We start from the raw sequence: 27,853 nt of genomic DNA, 5'->3' as shown, positions 1-27,853 counted from the left end.
CAGGTTGAGGTTTCGAGTGGCACAATTCTCTTTGCATTGATCCTTGCAAGCCTTGGATTAAAACAAATGCATACCTCGTTTCAAGTCCATGCTGGGTGAAGCAGCTCATTGATGAGATGCCACACAAAGTGATTGTTATGCAAGATTTCAACCCCATGTCCACCGCCTTCTGTGATCCCCAGCTGCAAGTCGTGACTATTTGCTATCAGATCCACTGTCTGACTCAAGAGTTGGCACTGGTTGTTTCACACCAGAATGAGAAGTGCAGTCATGCCCTGCAACAAGATGGAATGAGAGTAAGCGACGTTGTTGGGGAGATGACTGAGTCTGAACACAACTTCAGGTGCACTCATTAACCTTTTCCTACAGAGACCCCCAGCAACCGACAACTGAAATGTCACTCTGCCGGTTCTCCAGTCAGCTTGCTTCAAGTCAGCACACATCTCTGTCCCCTGACTCCAAACCACACCCTGCATCAGGCATTCAAAGTTAGAGAGAGTAAGACCCTTCTCCCACCTTCAAGGAACTTCTGGTCCAAATCTAAACTCGTAAAAATGAAGTTCCAGTGGAGAGGTAACTTGTTCAAGTTACACTGTTTGTAACTCATCCATCCAGTATTTGAACCCAAGTTTATTTTTTAATTCAAAGCCTCTCCCTTTTCAACTATACCACACTGCATCCTCTTACCACACTGCAATCTCATTATTTATCATTGTCTTTCAATTGCAGTTATTAAAATTTTTTTAGCTCCCGTTACTTAAGAGGTGATTGGCAGAGGCATAAATTAGGGGGTAAAAGTATTATAAATGTTGAAAATATTCGCATATGTTAAGTATATTTTGTATATTTAAAGTAAAAGTGAAATTGGTTTATCTCTGGGTGAGTTAAATGATGTTTATTTTATTTACAATATTCGGTTTTTTTTGTTTTCTAAAATGAGATTGCATTGCATTATATTTTGAAATGTTATTTTTAAAATAAAACAAAATACACATGAAAATGCTTTTTAGATCATAAAGTGCTAATAAGTATCAGCTACTAAATTCATTGCATGTAATAGAACCCTCAATGCATGGATTACTTAAAAGCACATCTAATCAACCTTGATAGTTGGTGTTGATAAATGCGCAGGTGCTCTCAGAGCAGTGAGATTGTGGTTTTCAAGATCACGCTCAGATTAGGTGAGCCTGTCTGGCTTTATCTGAGGATACAGAGCAATCGAGGCCAAAATCCTCATCAGCTGTTGCAGTGTCTAGAAAGGGGAAAGTCTCTCGCTCATTGACAATCCTGCATTTTACAGAAGATTTTATTTCTTTCTGTCTAGAAATGCTCGATTGTACTATCACATCTGTTACCAGCCACCTTCCCTCAAGGAGTCCTGGTAGAAATCTGGCTTTAATGACACTGCATGTGAATTTGGGTTCCCAGCACCTTGAGCAGATGGTTAATGGCGAGTTTACTACTGGGCCAGGCACCCTGGAACTTCTTCATTTGGGATATAAGCCTTCTTTTTCCTCCTTGGAAACCAACCACTGCTAATAAATGCCACTCTTGTCTCTCTGAGGCCTAACAATTTCCTCTCACAGACTTACTGATCTTTGACCAACCAACCCTTTGTGTGTAGAAGAAAGAGTCCCCTCTCTTTGGAAAAAGGAAGTTTGGGCTTTCCCAGGCATTCAGGAGATCAAGGCTGGTGATAGAAACTTCTAAGGGGTGTCAGCCTGGCATTTCTGGGCCTTCACATATATATACCAAGGTTGGTGAAGTAATATATTTCTAATTTAATCTGAGGTTCCTTTTAGACACTTAGTATATTGGCATATGCTTTCAAGCAGAGCGCTTTCTAGCTGGGAGGTGAAATGATACTTTACACTCGTGTTATGATTTCAAAGGCATGTTCAATTGCACTGTTATCTCACTGAATCATTACAGCCTCTTATAGGAAACTTATTACCTACTTTGCAGTGAGGAGACCAAGTCTTAGAAAGCCTGGATGGTGAGTCCAAGATTCAAGAGCAGGACTCAATTCCAGGTCTTCTGACTCTAAAGGCTGAGCAATTTCCACCACTTTTCTAAAATTAAAAACCTGACCCTAAGTCACAGCTGAGAATGTATGGGGTGGGGATGATCCTAATCCCAATGAAACCAGCTGCTGCAGAAAGGAAGAAAAGGGGGGAGGAAAGAAACCAGTGTCTATTGAGCTTCTGCTCTGTGCTGACTTATTTCCACACTGTCTCCTTTAAATGCCATGTCTGTCTTCTATGCGATTGAAAAGCAATGAACATAAACAAAGATTCAGTTACCTCCACAAAGTCCTTTAGCTTACAAGTGGCAAAACTGAACTGACAACCAGTCTTTCTGACCCTCAAACATACAATCTTCTTAGCACACTTTACATTTCACTACAACTCATGGTGCCTTTATGCACACAGCAGATGTTAAAAGGCTTGGCAAACAAAAGTTCTGTGTTTTGGAAAGGTTGGTGTTCCCAAGGACACACGCGCATCCCTTCCTTTCCCCTGGCCCTCCAGCACAGTTTTCTACATGACACTGCTGACATTTTCTTCTGTCTCCTTGCAGCCTGTGTGGCGGTGGTATCCGTGATTGAACAGCTTGCTCAAGTTCACAACTCCACGGTGGAGACCTCAATGGAGAGACTGTGCAGCTACCTTCCTGGTAAACACAGAAAGGGTCATGTGGCTGTGGGTCTGATTTGTTTTCTGACTTTTGAGTCATCATGAGCGAGTTTATACCCTACACACACTTATGGAGGAGAATATGACTGAGTTATTTGTGTGAGTTGATATTCTTATGGGGCTCATAGAAATTAAAACAAATACACACACACACACACACACACACACACACACACACACACCACTCGAGGCAATTTTTTCCCCTGACATTCATTTTCCACCATGGCAGAATGAGATTGTTGAGGACATTTAGGAAATAAAATGTAGAATGGCCAATTGTTGCTTCATATCTCACATTTATAATGATTTGCCTAACTGGAGTTCATTGCCTTAAGTACCAAGAAGGTCAAAATAATGAAAAATGGATAATTTTCCATGATTTATGTTAATTTAACCACATGTACATTCCCAGATACATGTACAGCCTTACCCACACAGAGCTCTATTTAGGCTGAGAGAACAACTGATCTTTAAAAAACCCAAATGGGAAAATAATCTGGGAACTTTCCACGGATTTGAATTGGATCTCAATAAAATCATCTGACCCATACTCAAAAAAAAAAAAAAAGGAATGGATTGATGATTTAAACAAATAGTATATTTCTCTCTCCATCTCCACAAAGTTGAAAAAATATTGATTCTATTTCCCTTATAGAATACTATTAGGTGAACAGCCACAATGAGTAAACTTCTTTGAGAGTCAAATTGTCATTCCTTGAATGTTAAGGAACAAATTCATCAAGGACGATTTTTTTCAAAGTAAGGAAGCCAGACTAATGGTGGTTGTGTCTGGTTTCCATAGCATGCTGTTCCAGTAGCACCAAAGCATTTTCAGAGAATTTACTGCATTCAGTCACACTATGCATTCACAAGCTAAATTTCTTGGAATTCAATCTAAAGTCTAAGAGAGAATAATACACAAACACGAGTGTTTACAACGTCCCAGATTGATCATTGCTAAGATTTTGACTTATTTACATCATCTTTCTTTTGCGGAATTAGAACGTGGCAGATAGACTTGAAGCAGCCTTTGGCTTCCTCTCACCCCCAGTTCCATTCTCCTTCCATCTCCCCAGAGGGAACCACTCACATGAGCTTTATGGGTATTGTTCTTGTCAAATTTAATACTTTCATATTCACTTGTATGAATCCATAAACAATGTATGGTATTGTTCAGTGGGTAATCTTTTAACCTTTTTGGAGGAAACAAATCAAACCTAGGAAACCACATGAAATAGATGTGTAACTTTATTAGTTATTAAAATGTGAATACCCTTGTAAACATAGCCCAGGTCAAGAAGAAACAGATAGGTAGCTACTCTAGAAGCCCCATTCCATCATAAATCCATTCTTTTGCCTAAAGGAACAACATCTTGAATTTTACTGTACTCATTTTTTTTTTGGCATTGCTTTATAGTTTTATCTTCCAGGTGAGCATTTGCTATACCCTAGTCTTGCCTAGTCTTAAAATTTTGATATGTCAAGGCCTGGGATGCCTGGGTGGCTCAGTTGGCTGTTTCTGCTCAGGTCATGATCTCACAGTTCTTGGAATTGAGTCCAGCATCAGGCTTTTTGCTGACAGCATGGAGACTGCTTTGGATTCTCTTTAGGTCTCTCTCTCTCTCTCTCTCTCTCTCTCTGTCCCTCCCCTGATCCTGCTCTTACTCTCTCTCAGAAATAAATAAATAAACATTTAAAAAAATATTTTTTGACTGCCCGGCTAGCTCAGCTGGTAGCACATGAGACTCTCAAAAAATATTTTTTGATATGTCTCTTAAATCTGTTTTAATCTATAAGTTTTCTTTCCATCCCTTCCTTTTCCATTTAATTTAATTTAATTGTGGGATTTGCCTTGTAGAGTTTCCCACAGGCTGGGTTTTGTTGATTGCTTCCCTGTGGTATGATTGAATATATTGCTCTGTGTTCTTTATTTCCTGAAAATTGCAGCTAGATCCAGAGGCTTGATCAGACTCCAGTTTGACTTCTTTGGCAAGACTATAAGTGGTGATATTTTCTTTAGTCAGGAGGCCATTATAAGTGGCTTTCTCTTTTTGTGACATTAGCAGCTGTCGATGGTCACTAACCAGATCTCTTAGTTCACTGGGGGTTGCAAAATTGTGCTATTCTAATATATCATTTATATTATCTTTAGTGGCGGAAGTACATTAGAGACACTTTGCCTCGTCGTCATCATATTTTAAAGGATTTTTAAAGTTTATTTATTTATTTTGAGAGAGAGAGAGAGAGAGAGAGAGCGCGCGCAGAGGAAAGGCAGAGAGAGGAAGAGAGAGAGAATCCTAAGCAGGTTCCACACTGTCAGTGCAAAACCCAATGCAGGGCTCAAACTCTCTAACCATCAGATAATGACCTGAACCAAAATCCAGGGTTGAACACTTAACCGACTGAGCCACCCACGTGTTCCCATCATATTTTAGAGACGTTTTCCCCACAGTCCATAATGGTATTGTTCATAGTAGGAAAGGCAGGATAAATGCCTGATTCCTTTGCTTCACTTGACAGTTTTCAAATGATTCGCTGCCTTTCTATTATTGTCCCATAGTAGTCAATTAGTTTTCTTTAAAAACTATCATTATAACAATATAATGAGATATGTATATATAGATATAGATATATAGAGAGATATATAGATAGATAGATACATAGATACAGAATAGATAGATATAGATATATATCTCATGTCTCATGTCTCATGAGGTCATACTGACACTTCAAATTCAGGACTATAGGATTTTTTTTAGCAGGATTTTCTTCTTAATCTCTCCTGTGTCATATCCATATCTTTCTTTCCACAGCCAAAGTCCTAGTTCTCAAGGACAAAGGGACAAAATACCCTATAATTACTCTTTTACCTATCCCTCATTAGACATATAACAGTCTCAGAATATCAATATCAATCCTCGTACTGCTACCATTAATATACTTTATAATCACTGAAGGCAACCAAAACTGCCCTTTAAGTATACTGTTCCCATTTTTCCACCCTTTGAAATCATTGTTCTCTATGACCTGAGCATACGGCTATTCCATACCATATCCATGCCCTTCTCACCCCCATTTGGTCTCAGTCCCATCAGCAACTATTTGATTGACATTCACTACCAGCCCTTATGCGGATGCCTCTCTAGTCAACTTGTCTACAGCTCATTCCTCAGGAAAGGCTCACGGGAACACTATTCCCTGAATTCTTGCATCTTAATAACAAGCTGCCTGTGCCCTTTACACTTGAAAGTCAGTTGTTTTTCTGGATACATAAATCCTTGCCATATAATTTCTTTCTCTAAGTATCTTAAATGTGTCTTTAAAGAGCCTACTGATAATCTAGTTTCCTTTTTCTTATAAGTCACTTGCTGTTTTTGCCTAGAAGTTCAAAGGAGGTTTTTTTCCTTTCTTCTATAAAATTCAGTCATCTAACTAGAATATACTTCAGTGTTTGTTGTGGTATATTGATGTTCTCAGGCATGCAGTGTGCTCTCAAATACATTTTTTAAATAATTTCAGAAAAGTTGTTTACTTGTTCAGTTTCCTTGATTTGGTTTTCTTTTTCAGGGATTTCTAGTATCCATATTTTGAATCTTCTTTGCCTAACCTTGATATGTTGCCTATTGCTTGAATACTACTATCCTTTCATTTATTTTTTATCTTGAAAGTTTTTCTTAAGACATTAGCTGTTGTATTCACTTCTTGTGTTCATTCTGGTTTAGATTTCATTCCTCTTATAATCTTGTATTCTTCCCTGTGTTCTTTTAGTCCATGTCTGAGTTTTCTAATTTTGATTTCTGTTGTTCTTTCATGACTTAAAGCATTTTATTAATGCTTCTTAGCTCATTTTGAAATACTATGTTATGTTTTAATCCTTTTTTGGACTTGACTTTCTGGCATGCTTTTGCTCTCTATAGGGATGGGATTCTGTTCCTTATTCTTTTTTTTTCTTATAATAACTTTGTATGGGAGTTGACCTAGATACATTTCTGTTGCTCATTTTTATATGAAATTAGTTTTCTAAAACTCTTAAAAAGAGAAGTGGTTCAGGGTACGTTTCTAAATGCACAGAACTTTTTTCTGTTGTTCTTATGTAGTGTTACACACACACACACACACACACACACACACACACGGGAGCATACTTTTGGTGTTTCTGGCTATTCCCTTGCCCACTTTTGTCTGGATTTTCTTTCCTTTGCTTCTCTCCAGCTCAGTTTTGTTTCCAAACCCAGCAATTTCTCCTCAGCATGGATGCCATCCTAAAAGGAATCTCTGGTAGGTCAGTTTCTAGAAATCATAGATGCCTGGCCATGCCAGCCCCTTAGTCCTTCTACCCCTAAGACCCTTGTAGTCATCTGTCATCACAGTGGCCAAAACCCCACCCAGTCTCAGCTTCCCTTCTTTAATTGGCCCACATACTTTCTAGGCAATATCTATGTACTATTTGGAGACGCCCCCATTCTCAGGTTTATCTGGTATTCTATTGCTTCCCTTTACTTTTTGCCACCCAGATGTTGATAACCCACATGTCTTGCGGATGTGAGTGGTTTATCCTTGCCTAACTGTGTTTTGGGGTTCGTGGAGACACCCAGTTTTGTTCTTCATTTAGGCAAAGTTATGTTGCTCAAAAATGAAAGGCTCAGCAAAAATCCTTCTTCCTAGATTATCTTCACCTAATATACTAGCAAAACGAAAAACAACATGGACCAAGATCGCTGGTATGCAAGGTACCATCTTGGCTCCCTCTGACTCATCACAGGAAACTTCAGAGTCTGCTAAGGTGAATAAGAGGTTGAAAGTCAGATTCTGGTAAAATAAAAGTTGACGCCTTCCCAAGAGAAGCGAACTTGGTATTTCAGTTTCCAGTGGTGGGTTTCCTTTCAACTGGAGGAATTTCAAAGGATTAAGAATGCCGCTTGCAGTTGTTTTCATGTTATTAATTAATATTTTACCTGTGGATAGAAATAATATATTCAGTTCAGCTTAAAAGCTCTTTCACCTGACATGCATAAAGGCATGGCAGGCATTACTGTTTCCATTTTATAAATGTATTTTGTACATTTGTGTGTAGGATGGTCACGCAAACTGTAGAGGGTGACAAAGATAGTGTGCCTCCTAGCTCAGGATTTCTCCTTCTTGAAAACGAAATGGGCCTGAGCCATAGTGCCTATTTGCGTCCAGTATTGCTTTCTGCCTGGTGTGCCAGGAGAGTGGGGGACAGAGGAAGTGAAATTACACACTTCAACACACAGTTATTATTTTTAAATAGTATTGCTTTTACCTCCAAAGCAGAACTAGTTCAGAAGACATAACCTTAGCGGTCTGAAAGCATGTAAGCGACATTCTTGAGAATAATCACTCAGTAAATCAGGCTGGCCTTTGCCTGGGAAGATGATTTTTTTGAATTGTGCGAAGCATTACCGACCTTCAGTTTCACCTGCTGCTTTTGCCTCTGGCTCTCATTAGTAAACACCTTGGAAGAATATCAGAATTGTTAATGGAAAAATGACTAATGGAATCATTCTCACTAGGGGTTAGCAGACTCATATGCCCTGAGAGCCTGGTTAGAACTTCACTAGAAGTGACCCTTCCCAAGAAAGGGTCGCCTATGCAAAAATCTTATCTTTGTGGAAAATGATAGTTAAAAACACATGTAGATTTAAAACAAGGAAGGCAACTCTCCTCATGTTTCTTAGGTTCTGAAAGTCTACAAGCAAACTAGTAGGAACTAGTTAGAGAGTAAACATAACTCTCTAGAAGGAAAGTAGAAGGAGAGTAAACATAAACACTCCCTCCAAAGGGTCTTAGGAGAAACTTCGTCATGGAAAACATGAAGGTGACTTACAACCTAGAATGTCCTGGGCTTCATTTACACACACGTGTACATCTAATGTGTGACAACTGCTCACTTGCTCCTTTTTCACCCTCCTTTGCCCTTGACAATGGCCACTTTTTTCCCCCTCCTATGCTGTTCCAAGTCTGTTTGACACTGTAGAAACTCAATGCTCTGTACCTTGCTGGTCACAGATGGTTTAACTGTATACAATTTCATATCAGATAGGTGACTAGCAATATGTTAGTACCAATCTTTTCTGTGGTTGTATCAGTAACGGTGAGGTGGCATCTGATCATGCTGACTGGGCCCTATCTGGCTTGCTCTGGAGGCTTGGCACATCTCCACTCTGTACCTTTCCGTGCTGATCTATAATTTAGCTCTCAAGGGGCCATCTCTTCTTCCATTGCTCCAGGAGCCTCTCCCTCTTAACCATTGCAGAAGCCATCTGAGAAATGATCACTGAATCTGAGAAATTGATCATTCAGATAGTCCTACTCAGAGAGCGAGGAAAACTTGCAGCCACTCATTTCAACTTGAACAAAACAAGGTTCTAAGAAAATACACACACACCCCAACATCTCTTATTGTACCAGAAAGAAGATGAATTTCCTCTGGCTTTCAAGCAGTACTGCAAGAGTAAATATTGCCCAGCTTTTGGTTCAACTAGTTCTACATTGGCCATACTTGAAACTGGCTTCCAGAGTGCTTTGCCAATTCATGTAATTTTCAATATCTGTTACATAATTCTCCAAACTCCCTAGATGGTCTAGTGAAGGAGACTGAATTCCATTCCCACATTTTTCAGATGAGGAAATGGAAACCCAGAAGGGGTAAGCAATCAAAGGTCAGAAGCAGGTCCATGGATGCTGAAATCAGGTCTCTGAATCCTATGACATCATAGATTCTTGATACTCTCCATTGCACTGCCCCTGTAAAGGAGCACCCAGAGGAAAGAGAGGTTTTTATTTTAGAACCTTTTTATTGAGGGGGCACCTGGGTGGCTCATTTGGTTAAGCATCTGACATTTGATTTTGGATCAGATCACAATCTCATGTTGTGAGATCGAGCCTGGGTTGGGTTCTGCCCATGGTGTGAAGCCAACTTAAGAGTCTCTCTCTCTCTCTCTCTCGCCTTCTGCAGTTCATCCATTTAAAATGTATAATTCAATGACTTTTAGTATATTCCCAGAGATGTGCATTTATCACCACAGTGAATTTTAGAACACTTTCAGCACACTAGAAAGGACCCTCACACCTCTAAGTTGTCCTTATCCATCCTCCCCAGCCCTAAACAACCACTAACCTATTTTCTGTCCCTATGCATTTGCCTCTTCTGGACATTTCATATCAATGGAATTATGTTTCTCTCATTTAGCATAATGTTTTTAATGTCCACCCATGTGTGGCATGTAGCAGACCTGCATTACTCTTCACAGCTGAATATTCTATTGTATGGATGTAGCCCATTTTGTTCATTCATTTGTTAATGGACATCTGGGTTGAATTGTTTCCACTTCTTAGCTATTTTAAATAATGCCACTGTGAACATTTATGCACAAGTTTTTGTGTTTATATATATTTTTTATTCTTTGGGGTATATACCTAAGAGTGGATTTGTATCATGTGGTAACCCCATGTTGAACCATTTGAGGAAATGTCAGACCATTTACCAAGGTGGCTGCACCATTTCATGTTCCCACCAGCAGTGTATGAAGATTCTAATTTCTCCAAATCAATACTTGCTATTATTTGTCATTAAAAAAAAATTTTTTTTGAGAGACAGAGCATGAGTGGGGAAAGGGTGGAGAGAAAAAGGACAGAGGATCCGAAGCAGGCTCTGCCCTGGCAGCAGTGAGCCCAAAGTGAGGCTCAAATTCGTGATGTGAGATCATGACTTGGGCCAAAGTCAGACGTTCAACCAACTGAGCCACCTACGTGCCCCTATTATTTGTCATTTTTATTATAGTATATCATAGTGGGTATGATGTGGTATCTCATTTTGTTTTTGATTTGCATTTCCTTAATAAAGATGTTGAGCATCTTTTCATGTGCTTTTTGGCCATCCATATATCTTCTTTGGAGAAAACCTATTCAGATGCTTTCTTCAGGTGTTTGGTACAATTCACCAGTGAAGCCATCTGGTTGTGGGCTTTTCTTTGTGGGAAGCTTTATATTACTAATTCAATCACTTGTTATAGATCTATCCAGATTGTCTATTTTTGAGTCAATTTTGGCAGTTTGTCTTTCTAGGAATTTGTCCATCTCATCTAGTTAACTAAGGTGCGGTCATGCAATGTCATAGTATTCCCCCATGGTTCTTTTCACTTCTGTAAAGTCAATGTGGGGATATAATTTTAAGTTCCTACTTCAAACGCAACGTGTTTGAAGTCATTGCTTTATTGTAGGAAAAAAGGTCCTATGAATAGATCTATTGTAATGTAACAATAATATTTACATTATTTACTAGTGAGTAAAAATGAAGTACCAGACAGTGTTTCCCATACTTATCCTATTCTTTTACTACCCTACCCTCCAAGCAAGGTGTGGGTAGTGCAGTTTGAGATGAGCATGACGAGATAAATTCTCATCAGAGACAGACTCCCATCTCTTCCCAGAACAGCCCATGTGTCCTAATTGTGCTAAGGTCCTAATTCCCAAGGCTCCACAGTGGACTTACAAACTGGAAAAACAGGACCAGAGAATAAACAGGCTTCATTGTGCAAACTGATCAATTCACAAAGCATCCCTGTACTCTCACAATGGAGAGGAAGGAGATTGCTTTGTTAGTGTGTGTGTGTGTGTGTGTGTGTGTGTGTGTGTGTGTGTGTGATCTCTGGTGAAGATGGCAGTGCAGGGACATTTTGACCATCTCTTTTTATCTCTGGAATACTAACAGCAAAAACTAAATAGGCAAAGTGAAATCTTTTTTTCCAAATGAACACCAGAAAAGAGTATTTTTAGCAAAGCTATATTTTAAATTATTTACTTTAACGTGAATCCTGTTTCTTTTATTTCAACAAAGGAGATCTTCACCAACATTCAGACATTCCTTGCCGTACAAAAGAAAATAAAACCCCCAAATTTAACTGTAATAAACTGGTAATCTTTGTCATGTACTGTAAACAAAGTAGCATTCACATAAACCTGAAATAATGAATACATTAACTGTAACATTTCCCTCAAACCCTTATAATTAATCACTGGAATCAATGATAAATTAATCATCTATCATCAATCCTTAGTAAAGATGATTATGAAAATAATCTATTTCCCCTTCTTTATTTTTTTTTTTTTTTTAGAAAAGCTGTTCTTGAAGACAACCTGCTATTTAGTGATAGAAATGTTTGGACCAGACATCATAAAACTGTGAGTATGCCGGCACATTGACCTTACTCAGTTGCTGGGACATGGGTGAAACAGGAAAGCTGAGAGGCAGCTGACTCCTCTGCCAGCAGGATGTACTCACTGAACAAGGACTTGAGCTGTGTTCCTGTTCTTGTTAATAGTGGAACATTCAGACCTGACTCAGGTCTACTATCATTCGAGGCAAAGGCTCCCCTTGAATTACAGTATGGAATCTGATTTTATTTCTCCTCAAGAGCCTTCCAGAAGAAATTTTACTAACAAGTGACTAGATCCTACTGTCCAGACCCAGGCATTTGGCCCCTTACCCTGAGCTCCCCAAAGTGTACTAGTCTTTCCCTTCAATCCCAACTGGGTTCCAAGGCCACATCATCTTAGCTTCTTCTCCTCTGTCCTCCCTCATGGGTTTCCTGGCCCCTCCCTACTTCCCTAGCCCCAGCCCTTGCCTCTCAGGATCCCCTGCGTGTGCCGTTATCACATGTCTGCTTCCCTCTTTCTCTTCTCTGTCTTTCTTTTTTGAGCTCAAGGGCACTGGATGAGATAAATCCTATCCCGTCTTGTTCATAACATTTTCTCAACAAGAATCCATACATGACTTTCTTATATTTTTTATTTAGTTAGTTACTTAGTTATTTTGAATAATGTAACTAGCATCTAAACCTACCACCCAAAACTAAATCTAGGACCTAGGTTATAACTTACTCTAACCACCCAGTCCCTCTTTCATTCATTCTCATGCTTTTTTCTACCCAAGTAATAAATCCCATGCTCATCTTTCTCTTGTTTTCTTTTTTCTATAGTTTACACACACACACACACGCACACACACACACACACACACACACACACACAGAGTTATGTTAATATGTTAAATTTATGTATATTTATGTATAATAATATATAAGAAATATGTATCAATATGTAATATGGAAAATTAATCTTAATTAAATATCAATGAATTGAGGTATTGATGATTAATAATTATAATTAATGGTAATATATAATTACATAAAATAATTAGAATTTTAATGTACTTATGTATATTTCTTTAAAATATACCTTGTTTTAATCATTTCTTAAATTTATGAAGACAGTATCACATTGTATGTAATCTTTCGGGACTAACCACTTGAGTTCCTATGTCTAGGGGACCTACCACTTGGGTTTACATGTCTATGGGACCTACAACTTGAGTTTATATGTCTAAGATTCATCCATAATGTTGTGTCATTGCTATAATTCACTCACTCTGCCTGTATAGAATATTCCATTGTGTCTCTACAAGAATCTATTCCTTCACTCTCCCATTGATGGGTTTTTAAGTTGTTTATTGGTTTTCTGTCTTGTGAACAGTGTTACAATGAACATTCTTATGTGGTTCCTCTTTTATATGCCATTAGCCTCAAAACAGATAGGCTCAGAGGCACCATTCCCCACAACTAGGTAGCCTAGAGTTGCAGAATTTTAAAGAAAAAAGGAGCTTAAAATCATAAAGTCCAAAGTGTTTGGTCATGCTGTGCACCTGCCTCTATTAATATGTATTTCACGCTATTATGGTAAATGATTTCTCATGAGCCGCTGAGTGCAAGTGTTGGGAAGGCAGGGACCATTTCTTTTTAGGTCATACTTCTATTCCTGTTACTGCCTCCTAACTGGACTCCAGACTTGCCCATTGGCACAAGTCAATAATCCACATTCTAGCTGGCCAAATATATTTTAAATGCCAAACTAATATGGCACTAACAAAATTCTTCAGTCTTCACACTATTTGCAGGATTCCTTAGCCACATACACAAGGCTATTTATAAATCAGTCCTTGAGGACATCTTCAGACTACCCCTGGCTGTTCCACAGCACACCACATTCCAAACCACTTGTAACTCCTCATACACACCAAGAGGTTTTTGCCTCAGGACCTTTGCATAAGACGTTCCCCCATGCTTGATTCATTCAAAACCTCTACCCCAGACAAATTCTACTTCTTTAGACCTCAGTTCCAAGGTCACTTCCTCTGGAAGCTTGCCTGACCTTAGCCCTTAGGGTGGGATAAGACAGATGATATTCCCACCACCATCAACACACACACACACACACACACACACACACACACACACGCATGCACGCATGCACACGTGCATGTGCACACACACATACACACACACACACATTCCTGGTATCCGGTGCAAACCCCTAGCACAGCACTTACCACATCTGTTTGTAATTTAATTCCCCATTTACTTTTTCTGAGTTGCTAACTAGATTGAAAACCTTCTGAGATGCGTTTCATTCATCTCTGTATCTCCAGATACTTAGCAAAATACTGAGTATGTGGAAAGAAGGAAGGAAGGGAGGGAAGGAGGAGAAGGAGAGGGCTTTGTATCTTCAGGGCTTGGTGCTATATTTGAGCCTTCAATATATATTGAGGTCCTTCAATAAATGTTTGTTGAACTAATTATTTTAAAAGAACAAAATTATCACTGCAGATGATATGACTAGATAGCTCCAAAGAAATTGGTTGAACATATTAAAACAGGAAAAGAAAAACTTTTTAGCCTATTTATTGAATCTGCCTATATACCTATTATGAGTTTGGTGCTCTGGCAGAAATGTCAGCTTGGCGGGGAGGTTCTGTTGGGCCTAGATCATGGAACCAGAGAGGTACATGGAAAAAAGTCATAGAAGCTAAAGAGGAGAGTGCATGCAGATATCCAAAAGGGGGAGCCAGAGATTAGCTACCAAGCATGCTGGCAGTGAAAGGGCCATTGCCTGGGTTGATTAAGAAACCCATTGCTCTTCTGTAGTTGGCCAGAGTGGCAAGTGTAAGAGACATTTAAGACAAAGATGAGAGAGGACAGACAAGACACTGTCCTAGGTACTACAGATTTGAACTGTACAAACAACAGTCCCACCTCAAATAACAGCAAATTAACACAAGGTGTTAAAGAAGAATGGGCCCAGCAAGTCACCAAAACAGAGGGCCACTCTCTGAGTAGGTGGTGGGGAAGGGTGACATTTTTTTCCTTTGTGATGATTCAAAGTCACGAGACAACTAATTCTCAGTAGTAGGGGTGGGCCATTTGAAGAAAGACAGATATAATAAATGATCCCCCTTCATGGTTCTGTCTACCATTAGTTTTGTTTGCAAGGAATTTTCCAGTACCTGTGTTAGGTGTTTGCTGATAGACATTTCTCCTCTTATGGTGTGCTCTTATTACAACTTCTTTTAATCAATCACATACAGTTTGGGGTTGTTATAAGTGCTGAAAATGACAATCTTATGGTTTAGTTTTACCTCAATTTCAGGCTTCCAGTATTAAATGTGTTTTCTAACCCAGAAGGCATCCCTCCTCATTATTTCACACCAGTCAATTATCAATGATTCATGGACTAATTATTCAGCAATTACATTTCCTACCCATGGGCAAGCCACAGGATGTTGTTGGGAAGTGAGTCACCTGAGCACTCAGGCATTCCCCCAAGAACCTGGATCATACAGGGAGGGGCTGCTTCCAGGAGAGGCCAATCCTAGCCAGTGCTAAGTCTTAGCCATGTGCTGGGTCTTCCTCTGCCTGGTCTTGACCTCCATTGTGCCATTGGTTGCCATAGCAAGCCTGATCCTTATCTTCTGTTCATCTCACCTTACTTCCTGGGATTTACTTCTACTTTCCTCTAAATCATAAACTCTTGTATTCTAAACTAGGAGGTCTCAGAGATCATGGGGGGCCTAAACTACTAACATTTTTTAGAAGAAAATGTGAAACAGAATTTATAACATAGTACACCTTAGATGTAATTAATGTGTTTTTAGACACCCAAACACAAAGCAATATCAGTGCCATTTCACAAGATGATTACAGCAGTCCCCCATTATCCAGAGGGGGCAAATTCCAAGACCCCCCAAGTAGTTGCCTGAAACCAGATAGTACTGAACTATATATACTATTTTTCCTATACATACATACTTGTGATATAGTTTAATTTATAAATTAAGCACAGGAAAATATTAGCAACAATAATAAAATAAAACAAAACAATACACTGTAATAAAAGCTATGTGAATGTGGTATCTCTCTCTCTCTCTCTCTTAAATATCTTATTGCACTGTACTCACCCTTCTTCTTGTGATGATGAGAGATGATAAAATGCCCACGTGATGAGATAAAGGAAGATGAATGATGTAGGCATTGTGAGGTAAGTTAGGTGGCTATTGACCTTCTGACGATATGTTAGAAGAAGAATCATCTGCTTTCAGACGATGGCTGACTACTAGTTACTGAAACCATGGAAGGCAGAACCACAGGCAAGAGAGAGACTACCGTACAAGATTTATAGAAGTGAATAAATTCATAGTACACTGTGCGTGTGGTCCAGAAATGGGATAAAAGTATTAAGTTGCATAAGGAAGATCTTCTTTCAATGCTGTGAATATATCTCTGTGACTATATGTTAATATATAAACTTTCTTTGAAAGTGATGTCAAGGTCTAAATTTGAGAGCTTTCATGTGTGGAAGTCCCTGTCCTCACTCCCTGCCATAGGCTGTTACTCTGTCTATTAACCCTGACCTTGCTCCCTTCTTTTGATTTATGGTGATGATCATCATCATTGACTTCATTCTACCATGATCTTAATTAGACTTGTTAATTAGCTCCGCCAAATGTGTTGAAGCCTCTTCCCTCCTCCCCAGTCCCCCACCACATGCCTCATTCCTGCACACCTCTGTACCTGTAAGGGTAGTAAAAGGAAGTAAATTAAAAAGTGACCATTTTGGTCTTTTTGCTACTATGGGAAAAAGAAAACAATGTTGAGTGGGAATGGATATTCTGAATTTGGAGATTTCCTAGGGATTTCACATCTTATGTGTTGCCTAGGCTTTCTATCCCACAATTGGTAAAGAGCACATGTGCTATTTTGCCACTTCCTTACATCTTGCACATTCTAATGGTCTTACACTTGTCTGTATTTATGAGGCTCAGCATTTTCTATTCTTGTCCAAAGGAATGCTTCTCACTTTCAGTCTTTTGATGACAAAGATCTGATCTTAGAGGACCCTGGGAAGAACACCATATGCCTGTTCCCCTCTCCTATTCCTCAATGTAGAGACCACCTCACTGTCTGTGGGGTTTTCATTTCCACTCCCATATTCAAGTTCACTTACTTGAAATTGTGCTCTATTTGCAGAGAAAGAGAATACGTCTTGGATATCATATGATTAGTTAGTGGTCCTGGATTACCACAGATGGGACGGCTATAGGGTTTAAAGGGAAAAAAAGGTTAAGCAGAGCCTATTTATCACCCTCTTGAGTCCACTAAATATCAAACCCCCATAAAGACAGCAGTCATCAGTTAAATAAATGAACCATTAAGTTGAGAAAAGATATGTGAAAACAGCCACCTCTCCTGATTTACTGACCCTTGGTAGACATTAGTTTGCTAATGAACTTTATCTGCTACATACAGCTTGCCCCACAACTTAGAAGATGTGAACTCCTTTTATATTTTAAGTTACCTTCCCCTCTACCTCTCACCAAGGAACCGTGGAGCCAGACAGATGACTCTCTTTTTCCCTCTTAACTCAGGTACTCACAAAAGCTTGGGAAGCCATCTTACCAGGCTTCAGACAGGGATGGAAGCAGGACTTGGAAGCCACCAGGAATACAGGGGCACATTCTCCCCAGGCTTTCTCACTGCACACACTGGGTTCTGACCCCTGAATCCTATCCTACAGATTAGCTTTCCAACTTCTCAGTCCATGTGGCAGAAAATGACATTACAGTCCCAAGTTACTATAGCTCCTGTTATTCTGGGAACAGCTCAGAATGAGTTTGAAGTTGTTAATACCAATTCCAAATTTCCATAGGAGAGAATCTGACTGATCCTACTTGAACAGTCATCAAATGAGGTCCAATCAACTGGCCAAGACATAGGGAGTAAGTACAACATAGTTGCTAGGAACCTACCCCTGTGGAAGAAGGGGGTCAGTTAAATGATCATGTGAGCTGGGAAGAAATCCCAAAAAGTATCTTCTAAAATCAAGAACTGTTTTTCTGAGATTAGTCTCTAGGTATGACCAACGTATGTTTATGGATTCTTTTTGTTGTTTTGGTTGGTTGGGTTGGGTTTGAATCAATGATTTACTGGGAAAAGTTACTAAAAATCCATACTCTGTTTGTTCCTTCATTTGAAGCAGCACATTGTACTCATTCTTCTTGGTAAGAAGAATTTTGGGAGTGCCAGGTATTAAATGCATATGGAAGGTTTGTGTTAGCACCTTCAAACTAGACATAAACCAAAATGTTTAAAGAGCACTTTCCTTACACCATCCTGGGGTGTGGAAAGTCAAACATATTGTATTTTCTCCCATAAGGTAAAGAAATATATTTAATTTATTATTTTTTTAAATATTTATCCATTTTGCAGAGAGAGAAAGAGAGAGCACACCCATATAAGCAAGGGAGGGGCACAGAGAGAGGGAAATAGAAGATCCCAAGAGGGCTCCATGCTGACAGCAGAGATTCCCAACACAGGGCTCAAACCCACGAACTGTGAGATCACAACATTACCAAAGTCAGATGCTTAACTGACTGAACCACCCAGGAACCCCTAGAAATATATTTATTTTAAAGGGAAACAGATGATTGGGGCACCTGATGGCTCAGTCAGTTAAGCGTCCGACTGCGGCTCAGGTCATGATCTTACAGCTCATGGGTTCGAGCTGTGCTGACAACTCAGAACCTGGAGCCTGCTTCAAATTCTGTGTCTCCCTCTCCCTCTCTGCCCCTCCCCCACTCATACTCTGTCTCTGTCTCTCTCTCTCTCTCAAAAATAAATAAACATTAAAAAATTTTTAAATAAAATAAAGGGAAACAGATGATTTGGATTATGCCTAAGAAAATAATTTTAGGTGTTAAGGCTTTATTATAAATGATTTTTTGCTATAAGACCTAGCAAACTTTAAAATATTCCTTCCATCAAATTATATGCCTATCCATTTTTCTTTTCCCAATTTTATTTGTGGCTTCTCCTGAAAAGAATCACAGTGCCCATGTGAGAGGATGACCACAGCTCAGTGCTGTCCATGCCCTCTTCCCACCCCCAGGACCTTACTTCAAACAGAAAAGAGAGCAACGTGGCAGGAAATCGTTTTGATCTGGCAGCTACTTCAGGCTGGACTCAAAGACCATGCTAGAATCCATTCTGGGGATTTACCTTCCTTTGAAATAGGTTCTATTTCCTAAATGCCTGAGAGATCTTAAATAGCCTTTGTTTTGTCCCATTTCCCTCCAGGCTTAGCACAGATATGAATGCTGATGTGGTGTGTCACACCCTGAAGTTTTGTAAGCAGGACCCTGGCCAACCATTGTGTCATCTCTACCCACTTCCCAAGGTAAGTGGGTTTTCACTTTGAATGTCAGATTACAGTAACCTGCAAGCCCTTTGGACATGTTGTAAAGGGAGGTTCAGCTTCACTGGCTCAACGGTTGGGGGACAGAGAGAGACAAGACGACATTTCCAATTACATCGTGTGAAATAATATTCCCCAGTTTCAACCTAGACCCTCACCCCATGCTGCCAAAGAATGTTTTGGCTACTTAACTATCATAGACTGTAATCTAGAGCTCAGCTGGCAGTAGGTGGGAAATCTAACCAGCCAAGAAGAGGAGACCTTAAATCTCTGCTATTTAAAAAATCAAGCAGATCACTTTCACAGAGACCAACTCATCCAGTTTGCCCAGGACTTTCCCGGGCTAAGCACTGAAGTCTCATATCCTGGGAAAACCTGAGCCATTGGTCACCCTAGTCTGAGCTTAATTGTCCTCACACATAACATGGGTATAATAAAATGCCTAAAATACCTCCCTCATAGGTTTGTTGTGGGAAACAGTTGAGCTAATACATCCAAAATGCTCAGCACAATACCTGCTACATTAAAAAGTGTTGATAAAAGCGGTAGCCAATATAATTATTATCAATATCATTATTATTCAGAGATAGCTCTTCAGAACCCCCATGTGTGTTATATCATGTTGGACAATTTTCAATTGAAATGCAGGCGGACAGGGCTGCAAATGTTGACACAATTCTCAGCTCACATTCTGAATGAGAGCATAATATTAAATCCAGTTCCACCTCAAAGTATTGATTTTTCAGAAGCTGCCTGTAAAAATAAAATTAAATGATAAAATAAAAGAAAATTCTATGCCCCCTGTCCCAGAAATGTAGTTTTTCTGTGTATTACACAGTAGGTTTCTGTTTTGTATGTGATTTCCTTTTTATTCTCAAGGAAATAAAGTCAGTTTAATATTTTGTGGCCTGAACCAGTGAACCTGATGTTGCTGCCTAACTATCATAAGCTTGTCTCCTTGAGAGGGAAGATAGAGATTCAAATACCTGGAGCATGTGTCCATGATGTGCTTCCTCAGTCATTGACTATGTGCCAATTAAATTTCCCTTAATTCCACCTGAGAAGCTTTGGAGTCCACTGGTTTCTAGAAGAGATAGGCACTTTTAATTAAAAAAATCTTTTTTCATGAATTCAAATAGCATGTAAATATTGTATCATAATATTCACTATTGGATAATGCACAGAGAAACGTGTCTCTATGTACAAAGGCAAATGATAAGGGTTTTTTGTCATTTCCTTAAATAACATCACATTATATATACATCACACCCACAGTTATACATAGTCACAAAATGTTCAACTTTAAACTATCCCATGTAAAATGACATTCTTTATTTTCGTACTCCATGGAGTTTATCCTCGAAATACCATTTCCTTGTCTTCCCATCAACACCCTTTGCAATTCCTGACTCGGGAGTGTTTTAAGCATCCTTGCTGGCTGAGATGGAGTGGGGGGTATTTCACCCCAGAACTGCTCAGCTTGCACCCCAGCAGGGAATGCTCCTGGGTCAGCTTGATGTTTCCATAGTCGCTGTTCTGGACTTTGCCGTCCTCCTCAAATCCCCGTCCCCACAGGCGCCCTGGAGAAGAGGGGCAGTCCATGCAAATGTGGGCAGCTCCACTCTCTTCTGCCTGCAAGATTTCTTTAATAGCAATATTTACTGAGGACTCACTACACTACGTAGCACTGTGTTTACACTTCACTTTATTTAGTCCCCCAAACAGTTCTGGGATAGAGGCACCAGTATTGATTATGACCCCTTTTATAAAGTTGCAGAAACCAGGCTGAAGAGGTTATGTAATTTGCTGAAGCTCACTCCCTTAGGAAAGACTAGAACTGGGATTCATATCCCTGTCCTGCTGACAGTGGTTGGTTTAGTCTCTTGACAATTGGCTACGTTTCTGAAAATCCTTCTTGGGGTGTCTCTTCACATCAATCAGCTGAAATCCCACCACCAGAAATAACCAATATCAAAATGTTGTATGTTTACCTTTTAATTTGTAAATAAATAATATTATTATATTGATTTTTTCAGTTATGATAATGTTATATATATAATTTTTCCTCCTTAACATTACACTCTGAGTGTGTATTTTTAATGGTGTATATCAGTCCTTCTTTTCATTTCCTTGGCACACAAATTACACCTACAAAGCAGGTGTGAATTAGTGGGTAGAATTACCTACCTACTAAAGATGCAAATGATTTCCAGCCTGCTGCCAGAAGCCTCCATCACGACTCTCCCAGTCAATACTCACCCCCAAAGTAGCCACTGTTCTAAAATCTCTCACCACATATTAGTTCATTCATATAAAGTTCTGTTCTTCAATGTCATATAAATGGAATCATAGAGTATGTTCTTCTGTGTCTGGCTTCTTTTGTTTGCAAGGTTCATCGTGTTTTGGGTGTGTAATGGTATTCCTGCATGAAGGTGTCTCACAATCATCCTTGGATGTCATTCCTGCTCTAGCTTCCTAGTTAGTCCAACCAAATTCTGCTCTTGCCTGCTTTCCAAAAAATTTTCCACACCAAGGCCAGAAAGGCCTTTCTATGAGATAAATTTGATCTTGTCACTCCAACTCAATGACTTTACGTGGGAAGCATTTTCTCCTTCTCCCTCATCTTTCACCTTGATGGACTTCCCATCCCTCAAATCTCACCTTATATGTTGCTTCTTCAGGGAGTCAATCCCTGACTCATTTTACATACCCCTCTTGTCAAAGCTCTTGTAGGTCCCTCCACTGAACCTGCCTTGTTTTAAATGATATACCCGGGTGATTGCCTGTCTATCCATCTCTCCCACTAGGATATAACCTCCACATGGACAGACTCCACCTTGCTCCCCACAGTAAGCCCAACACCTAGGATGGTGCCTCACACATAACAAAGAAATATTTGTTGAATGAATAAACAAAGTGCCACTAGCTTCTCGTTTGCACCCCGGACGGAAATTCTGCTTTCCCTTACTTCATGGACACAGTAATTTTCCCAGAGCCTATCTCTGATCATATTATTTCCCCCAGCTTATGATCTCAGTATTGCCTACACAATTAGGTACACATTTTCACCTAGCATTTCAGAATTCTCCAAAAGCCTTCCTGGACTTCCACTATTATCCTTGTGGACCCCCTGCTGCAGTCAAGATGGAGTGACTGGCTCTCTCTTGTGCTCACCTTAACCTTCCTACCTCTGCACCCTTGTTCTCAATCATCCCTTCCACTCAGCTGACCAGGCCCGTCCTGCAAGCTCATGTCTCTGTCAACTTCTCTGTAGAATGATTCCTAACCCTCTCCACAAAATTTAACTCTGTTCTCCACCGTCATCCTAAATTCCTTTTCAAATACTACAACGTGCCAATATTGCCCTACATGCTTTGCATATATTAATCATTTAATCTTATGAGTAGGTATTATTGTTGTCTGCATGTTATAGAGGAGGAAAGGAAGGCCCAGAGATATTAAAATATGAAGTTTACATAGATTTCTTCACTCAGATGTAAGCGTGTGGAGGTGGCAGTTCTGCATCTTGCCCGTCTTTGCTGTCTCCATTGTGCAAGGCACATGCCTGGTATCTGGATAATCCATCAGCACTGACCTTGACGCGTGTGATCTCATTCAACAGTGCTCTTGCGGGGTAGGGGTCTATTTTACAGATAAGGAAATTGAGACCAGGAGAAATTAACAGATTACACAGCTAATAAGTGACAATAATTACACAGATTACACAGCTAATAAGTGACAGGATTCAGCCCTGGGCCTGTTTGTCTTGAAAGCCCAAGTTCTTCCCCATGGTGCTCTAGGCCTCACTGCTACTCCTGGGGTATAGTTACTTTTAATTGAACCACTGCTCCTGGGCCAGTAATTCCTCACAAGCAAGACTCTGCTTGTAACCTGCTTTGCATGTGTTTCCGATTCTGGTAAAATACAAATGAAGTGACAGGAGCCATTGCCCCTGTGAAATGCATGCTGCAGGGTGGAGGGAAGAAGGAGGCCTTTCTGCTCCAAGGAGCTGGCATGGCAGAACCTAGCAGTGCAGAGCAATGGAGTCTGATGTTGGTAGGATCAAAAGTAAAAGTGGAATCACATTTAGGGATCTCAGCAAACTGCCTATTCATCATCTACAGTGCAGTTGACATTCCAAGCCCAGTTTTTGCCAATCCTTTAGCCACGGCTCATACCTTTATCTACTGTGTTCTCAAAATGACAAACACCATCCATGATTAACTGAGCAAGAAACAATCTATAGTGTTCAGCTGGCACCAGGATTGGGGCGGGGGTGGGGGAGGTGAGGGGAGGTGGAAAGGAGGACAAGACAAGGATAGGAAAGGAACAGAAAGAAGAAAATCGCAGACTGCATGGTAAAGACCACCCAGATGGTTTTGTGTTACCTACTTTGAGGGGATTATTTATATGCTCCTTTACATTTGCATACAAAACAAGGCATTGCCTGCTGCTGGAATGTGTATGTGTGTGTATGTGTGTGTGTTCATAAGCAGGAATTGGACACTGAAAATTGAACGTAGTTCCTTCATGTGTACCTTGAATCATCTTTGTTAGATCAGTGTTAGAGTGCACCCATTGGGTCAAGAGTGGAGCCTCCTCCTCGGCTTTATGCTGTTCGCTCCTAGGTCCCCTAACACTGAGATCCTCAAGGCACACCCTACATCATGCAGCAGACGCCCTTCCTAACCACCCCTGAGCTGCAGGGACATGCTACATTCACAGATATCTCAAAGGCATACTCAAGACCTACTTCACATCACTTTGATCTACATTAAAAGAGAATTATATTCAGAGTGTGTGCTCTAGTGGAGATAGATTCTCTTTATTTCCCCAGGGCCTTCAACCCATTTAAAGTTCTGTGAGGCAGTGGGAGGGGGAGTCAAGAATAAATTTGCTTTAAGATTCTATTCTACCAGTTGTGCTTGTTCAATGTAAACACCACAGGTAGGACAAGGGGTCTCAAGCAAAGGAAGAGAGGTAGCCAGATCGAGCTCTATTTGGGAAAGGAAACATAGATAGACATATTTATCCCTGGGAGAGGGATGGGGGAGGGAGGCTGGAAATGTAGACAAGGGGCAGATAGGAAGGTCTGCTGATGCCAAACTGAAGAGTCATTCAGATATGGAGTAAAATTTCAGGATACTTTGCTATTTATTTCACATAATATATTTTAAGTACTTGAAATCAGTAAATCGGAGTATTTAATACATTTCAAATACAAAAATTCATAAATATAAGTAAAATGTAAATACGCTAACACATACCTTAAACATACTCCAATGTAAAAATAAAATATTGTTTCAAATAAGCACTACATAAAGTTTATTTGGGGTTAAACATGAAATACAATTATGATCTTTTTTTTTAAGTCTATCAATGATGACATCTATCAATGATGTCATCTTTGAGCCACGAAAAACTTCCCAGTTATTTCTCATTTGTCTTCATCTCCCTGTCTCATCTTGCACAAATGGTGATTCTAATGCAGACACCATATTAAAACCAATTTTAAAAATTATTTTAGGGGCACCTGGGTGGCTCAGTTGGTTGATTATCCAGCTTCGACTCAGGTCATGATCTCACGGTTCATGACTTCAAGCCCCATGTAGGGTTTTCAACTGATAGTGCAGAGCCTGCTTCAGATTCTGTCTCCCTCTCTCTCTCTCTGTCCCTTCCCCACATGGGCACGCAGCCACACACTCTTTCTCTCAAAAATAAATAAAAGTTAAAAATTATTTAAAAAAATAATAAAATAAACCACTGTGAGGGAGAACCATTGCCTTAGGAAAGCAATCCCGACTTTGAAATGGCTTTTCCAGGATGAGTCTGATTGCTGCTGGAACCAGAGCTCTCCAATGCTGAGTGTGTGTGGGTGTATGCATAGACAGAGAATTCATGCTTCCTTGGGACCCAAATTACCATGAAGCTGACATAAAAGGGTTTGAGGAGGAGGAAGTTTGCACTCTTTTTATGAGAAAGTGTCACATGACAAATTCTTGTTGTTCAACTGAGAAATAAAGCTGATCCCAGGAACTTACTTTAATTTTTTAAACATTAAGTGTAGAATAAAACATCTGGTGTCTCTTTTAATTGAAAATCTCAGGTAATAAGGCTTAGGAAAGATTACAAATGGATAGGAAGTTGAACATTTTCTAAGATTCATGAATCACTAAATTTCACTCGGTACAATCAACAGTGCCCTTCTGTTCATAATGATGAGCTTAGTTAGCTCTGTGAACTCACACTGTGCTTCTAAATGTGTTATCTAATCTTCCCCAAACTTTTTGAGTGAGTCCCATTTTGTCCAATATGGTGGTGTGTGTGTGTGTGTGTGTGTGTGTGTGTGTGTGTGTGTGTATTTAGGTAAATTTCTCTACTCCATCTCTGTTTTATAAGACCCAAGTCTCTAAAGTCTGCCTTTATCCTCTCAACATTATAATTATGACTTGCCTTTTTGGGGGGAGGAGTATGTTTACAGAATTTAAAAATAAATTCAGCACTCTCAGTTTAATAGGAAAAAAAGGAAAAACAAGGAAACAAGGGAAAAAAATTATTTCCTCTGTCATCATCACTACATTGGAGCCTCCATGGCTACTGTCATGGACAATTCTAGCAAATTAATATCTCAAAGCCTAAACTAAATAGAAATAACTAAGGTTCTCTTCCTATTTGGTTGTCTGGCCAACCTCTCCAGCTTATATTTGCTCTTCCTCTGTTCTCCATCATAACTTTGTATAATATGAGTGTTTTCTCACATGTCCAAGCTTAGGGGAAAACAAAATATTAAATAATAAAGAAGCCATTTTTGTGATCATCAGTTTCAGGTTAAAGAAAGTTCCTTCTTGAGTGATGGCTGCTCTTTAACTGTGACTTGGCAAACTATTAGACAATCAAATGTTACTTGTGAAAGGAACATATATTCCAGGGAAAGAGTAACCTACAATTTCAGGGCATTCTTGTGTGTGTACTACCTCAATACTCTGGAAGAGTTAATAAAGTTTTGCAGACTACCTTCCTTAATAAACCCATATTTGTGCCCAGAAGACAATCATATCTTTGACAACTGAAATCAGAAATGGTACTAGGGTCAAAAGGGACTTGGGTGAAATTGATAGGTTTTTAGGCATACACAGTCATTCTTCTATTCTTGCAATATACCTTTACTAAGCCCCCATTGTGTGACAGACACACATTAGGGGCTGAAAAATAAAAGGAAATGGCAAACACAATTTAAATAGCGACACACATAACAAAAGCTGGCCTAGGCACTTGTCATATAGCATCTAAAGTCCTTCCACACAGCTGCAGGCTTATTTTATTATCCTAATTTTACAGAGGAGAAATCAATATTCAAGCAAATTGTCGGTTGTGGAGTTATTTGGCAATGTTTTTAAAATTCCTATTTAAACATCTCAGGAGATTTTGAACAATGAGATAAATGACAGGGGAATATGGCCTTCTAGATGTGGAAGAGTCAGCCTAAAGAGGAACAGAATATACTGCCTAAAAATAAACCCAAACACATTCTTGTTTTTGATAAAAATAACATTCAGATCAGTGGTACAACACTAGTTTATTCACTCAATGGAACTAAAGACCAGCCATTTGGAAATAAAATTTAAGCTCAATGTTTATTTCTTATAGCAAAGTAAATCCCAAATGAATTAAAGTTTGAATCATTAAAAATGGAACCATAAAAGAAGAAAAATCTAAGCAATTTTATTTGTAATTTGTGACACAAAAGTTGCAAAAGGAAATATGAATACATGTGACTAATAAAAAACCTGCCATACACAAAGTTAAAAAAATGGTAAACTGGAACATGTTTTTGTAATATGCCACACAAAGTTATTTTTCCATAATTCAAAGAGCTTATATAAAATTGAAAAGAAAAAAAGTCTAGAAAAGTCCACAAACAATTAGTTTACAGAAAAAGAAGATCAAAGAACCAAAATTGTAGGAGGAAATACTGATCCTTTTCTCATAATTAACAAAGTGAAAATTAAATGAGATTCCAACTATCTCTTATGTCTTTTGCCTCTACAAAACCCTTTGAAGGTCATTAGATAAGAAATTATCACAGAAACAGAAAGACTATAAATATCAGAGGCCACTAAATTAAATTGCTCCCTGAAGACTGAGAGGATTAAAACTCTAAGAGAACAGAGGAAAGCATTAGATGCTGTGCTTGGATGTACGGTCTACTGTTGTATCATTTCTCTGGGCATTTCACGGTATCTTGATAGAGATTCCATGCTGCATTTTGGTGTAAGCCCATATTAGGAATCTTGGAGAATTTATCTACTTAGACTTGCTTAAAGACTAATCTGGCAGTCATTAAACTCATAGAGACCTTAAAAATCTTCAAAATATAGCAGAAATAATGAAAATTTAAATTACCCTTTCTGAGGGGTGCCTGGGTGGCTCAGTTGGTTGTGTCCCACTTTGGCTCAGGTCATGATCTCAAGCTCCTGAATTCTAGCTCCTCCACTGCTTCCCCCCCCCCCACCCCGCCCCAGCCTTGCCCCTGTTGTCATTGGGCTCTGTGC

General features: G+C 39.4%; 1 protein-coding gene across 3 annotated transcripts in view; it reads left to right on the top strand.

The window, feature by feature from the left end:
• AOAH (acyloxyacyl hydrolase) overlaps window positions 1-27,853 on the top strand; it is a 167,599-nt gene that overhangs the window by 22,098 nt on the left and 117,648 nt on the right. For all 3 annotated transcript variants that reach the window (XM_060632886.3, XM_060632887.3, XM_060632884.3), the window contains exons 3-5: window positions 2,581-2,676; window positions 11,834-11,900; window positions 19,184-19,283. In XM_060632886.3, coding sequence (XP_060488869.1) covers window positions 2,581-2,676; window positions 11,834-11,900; window positions 19,184-19,283 — 263 coding nt within the window. The remainder of the gene's footprint in view (window positions 1-2,580; window positions 2,677-11,833; window positions 11,901-19,183; window positions 19,284-27,853) is intronic.

This window comes from Panthera onca, chromosome A2 (genome assembly GCF_046562875.1).
Source record: "Panthera onca isolate mPanOnc1 chromosome A2, mPanOnc1 haplotype 2, whole genome shotgun sequence".
NCBI lineage: Eukaryota > Metazoa > Chordata > Mammalia > Carnivora > Felidae > Panthera > Panthera onca.
This window is presented reverse-complemented; position numbering and strand designations above follow the sequence as displayed.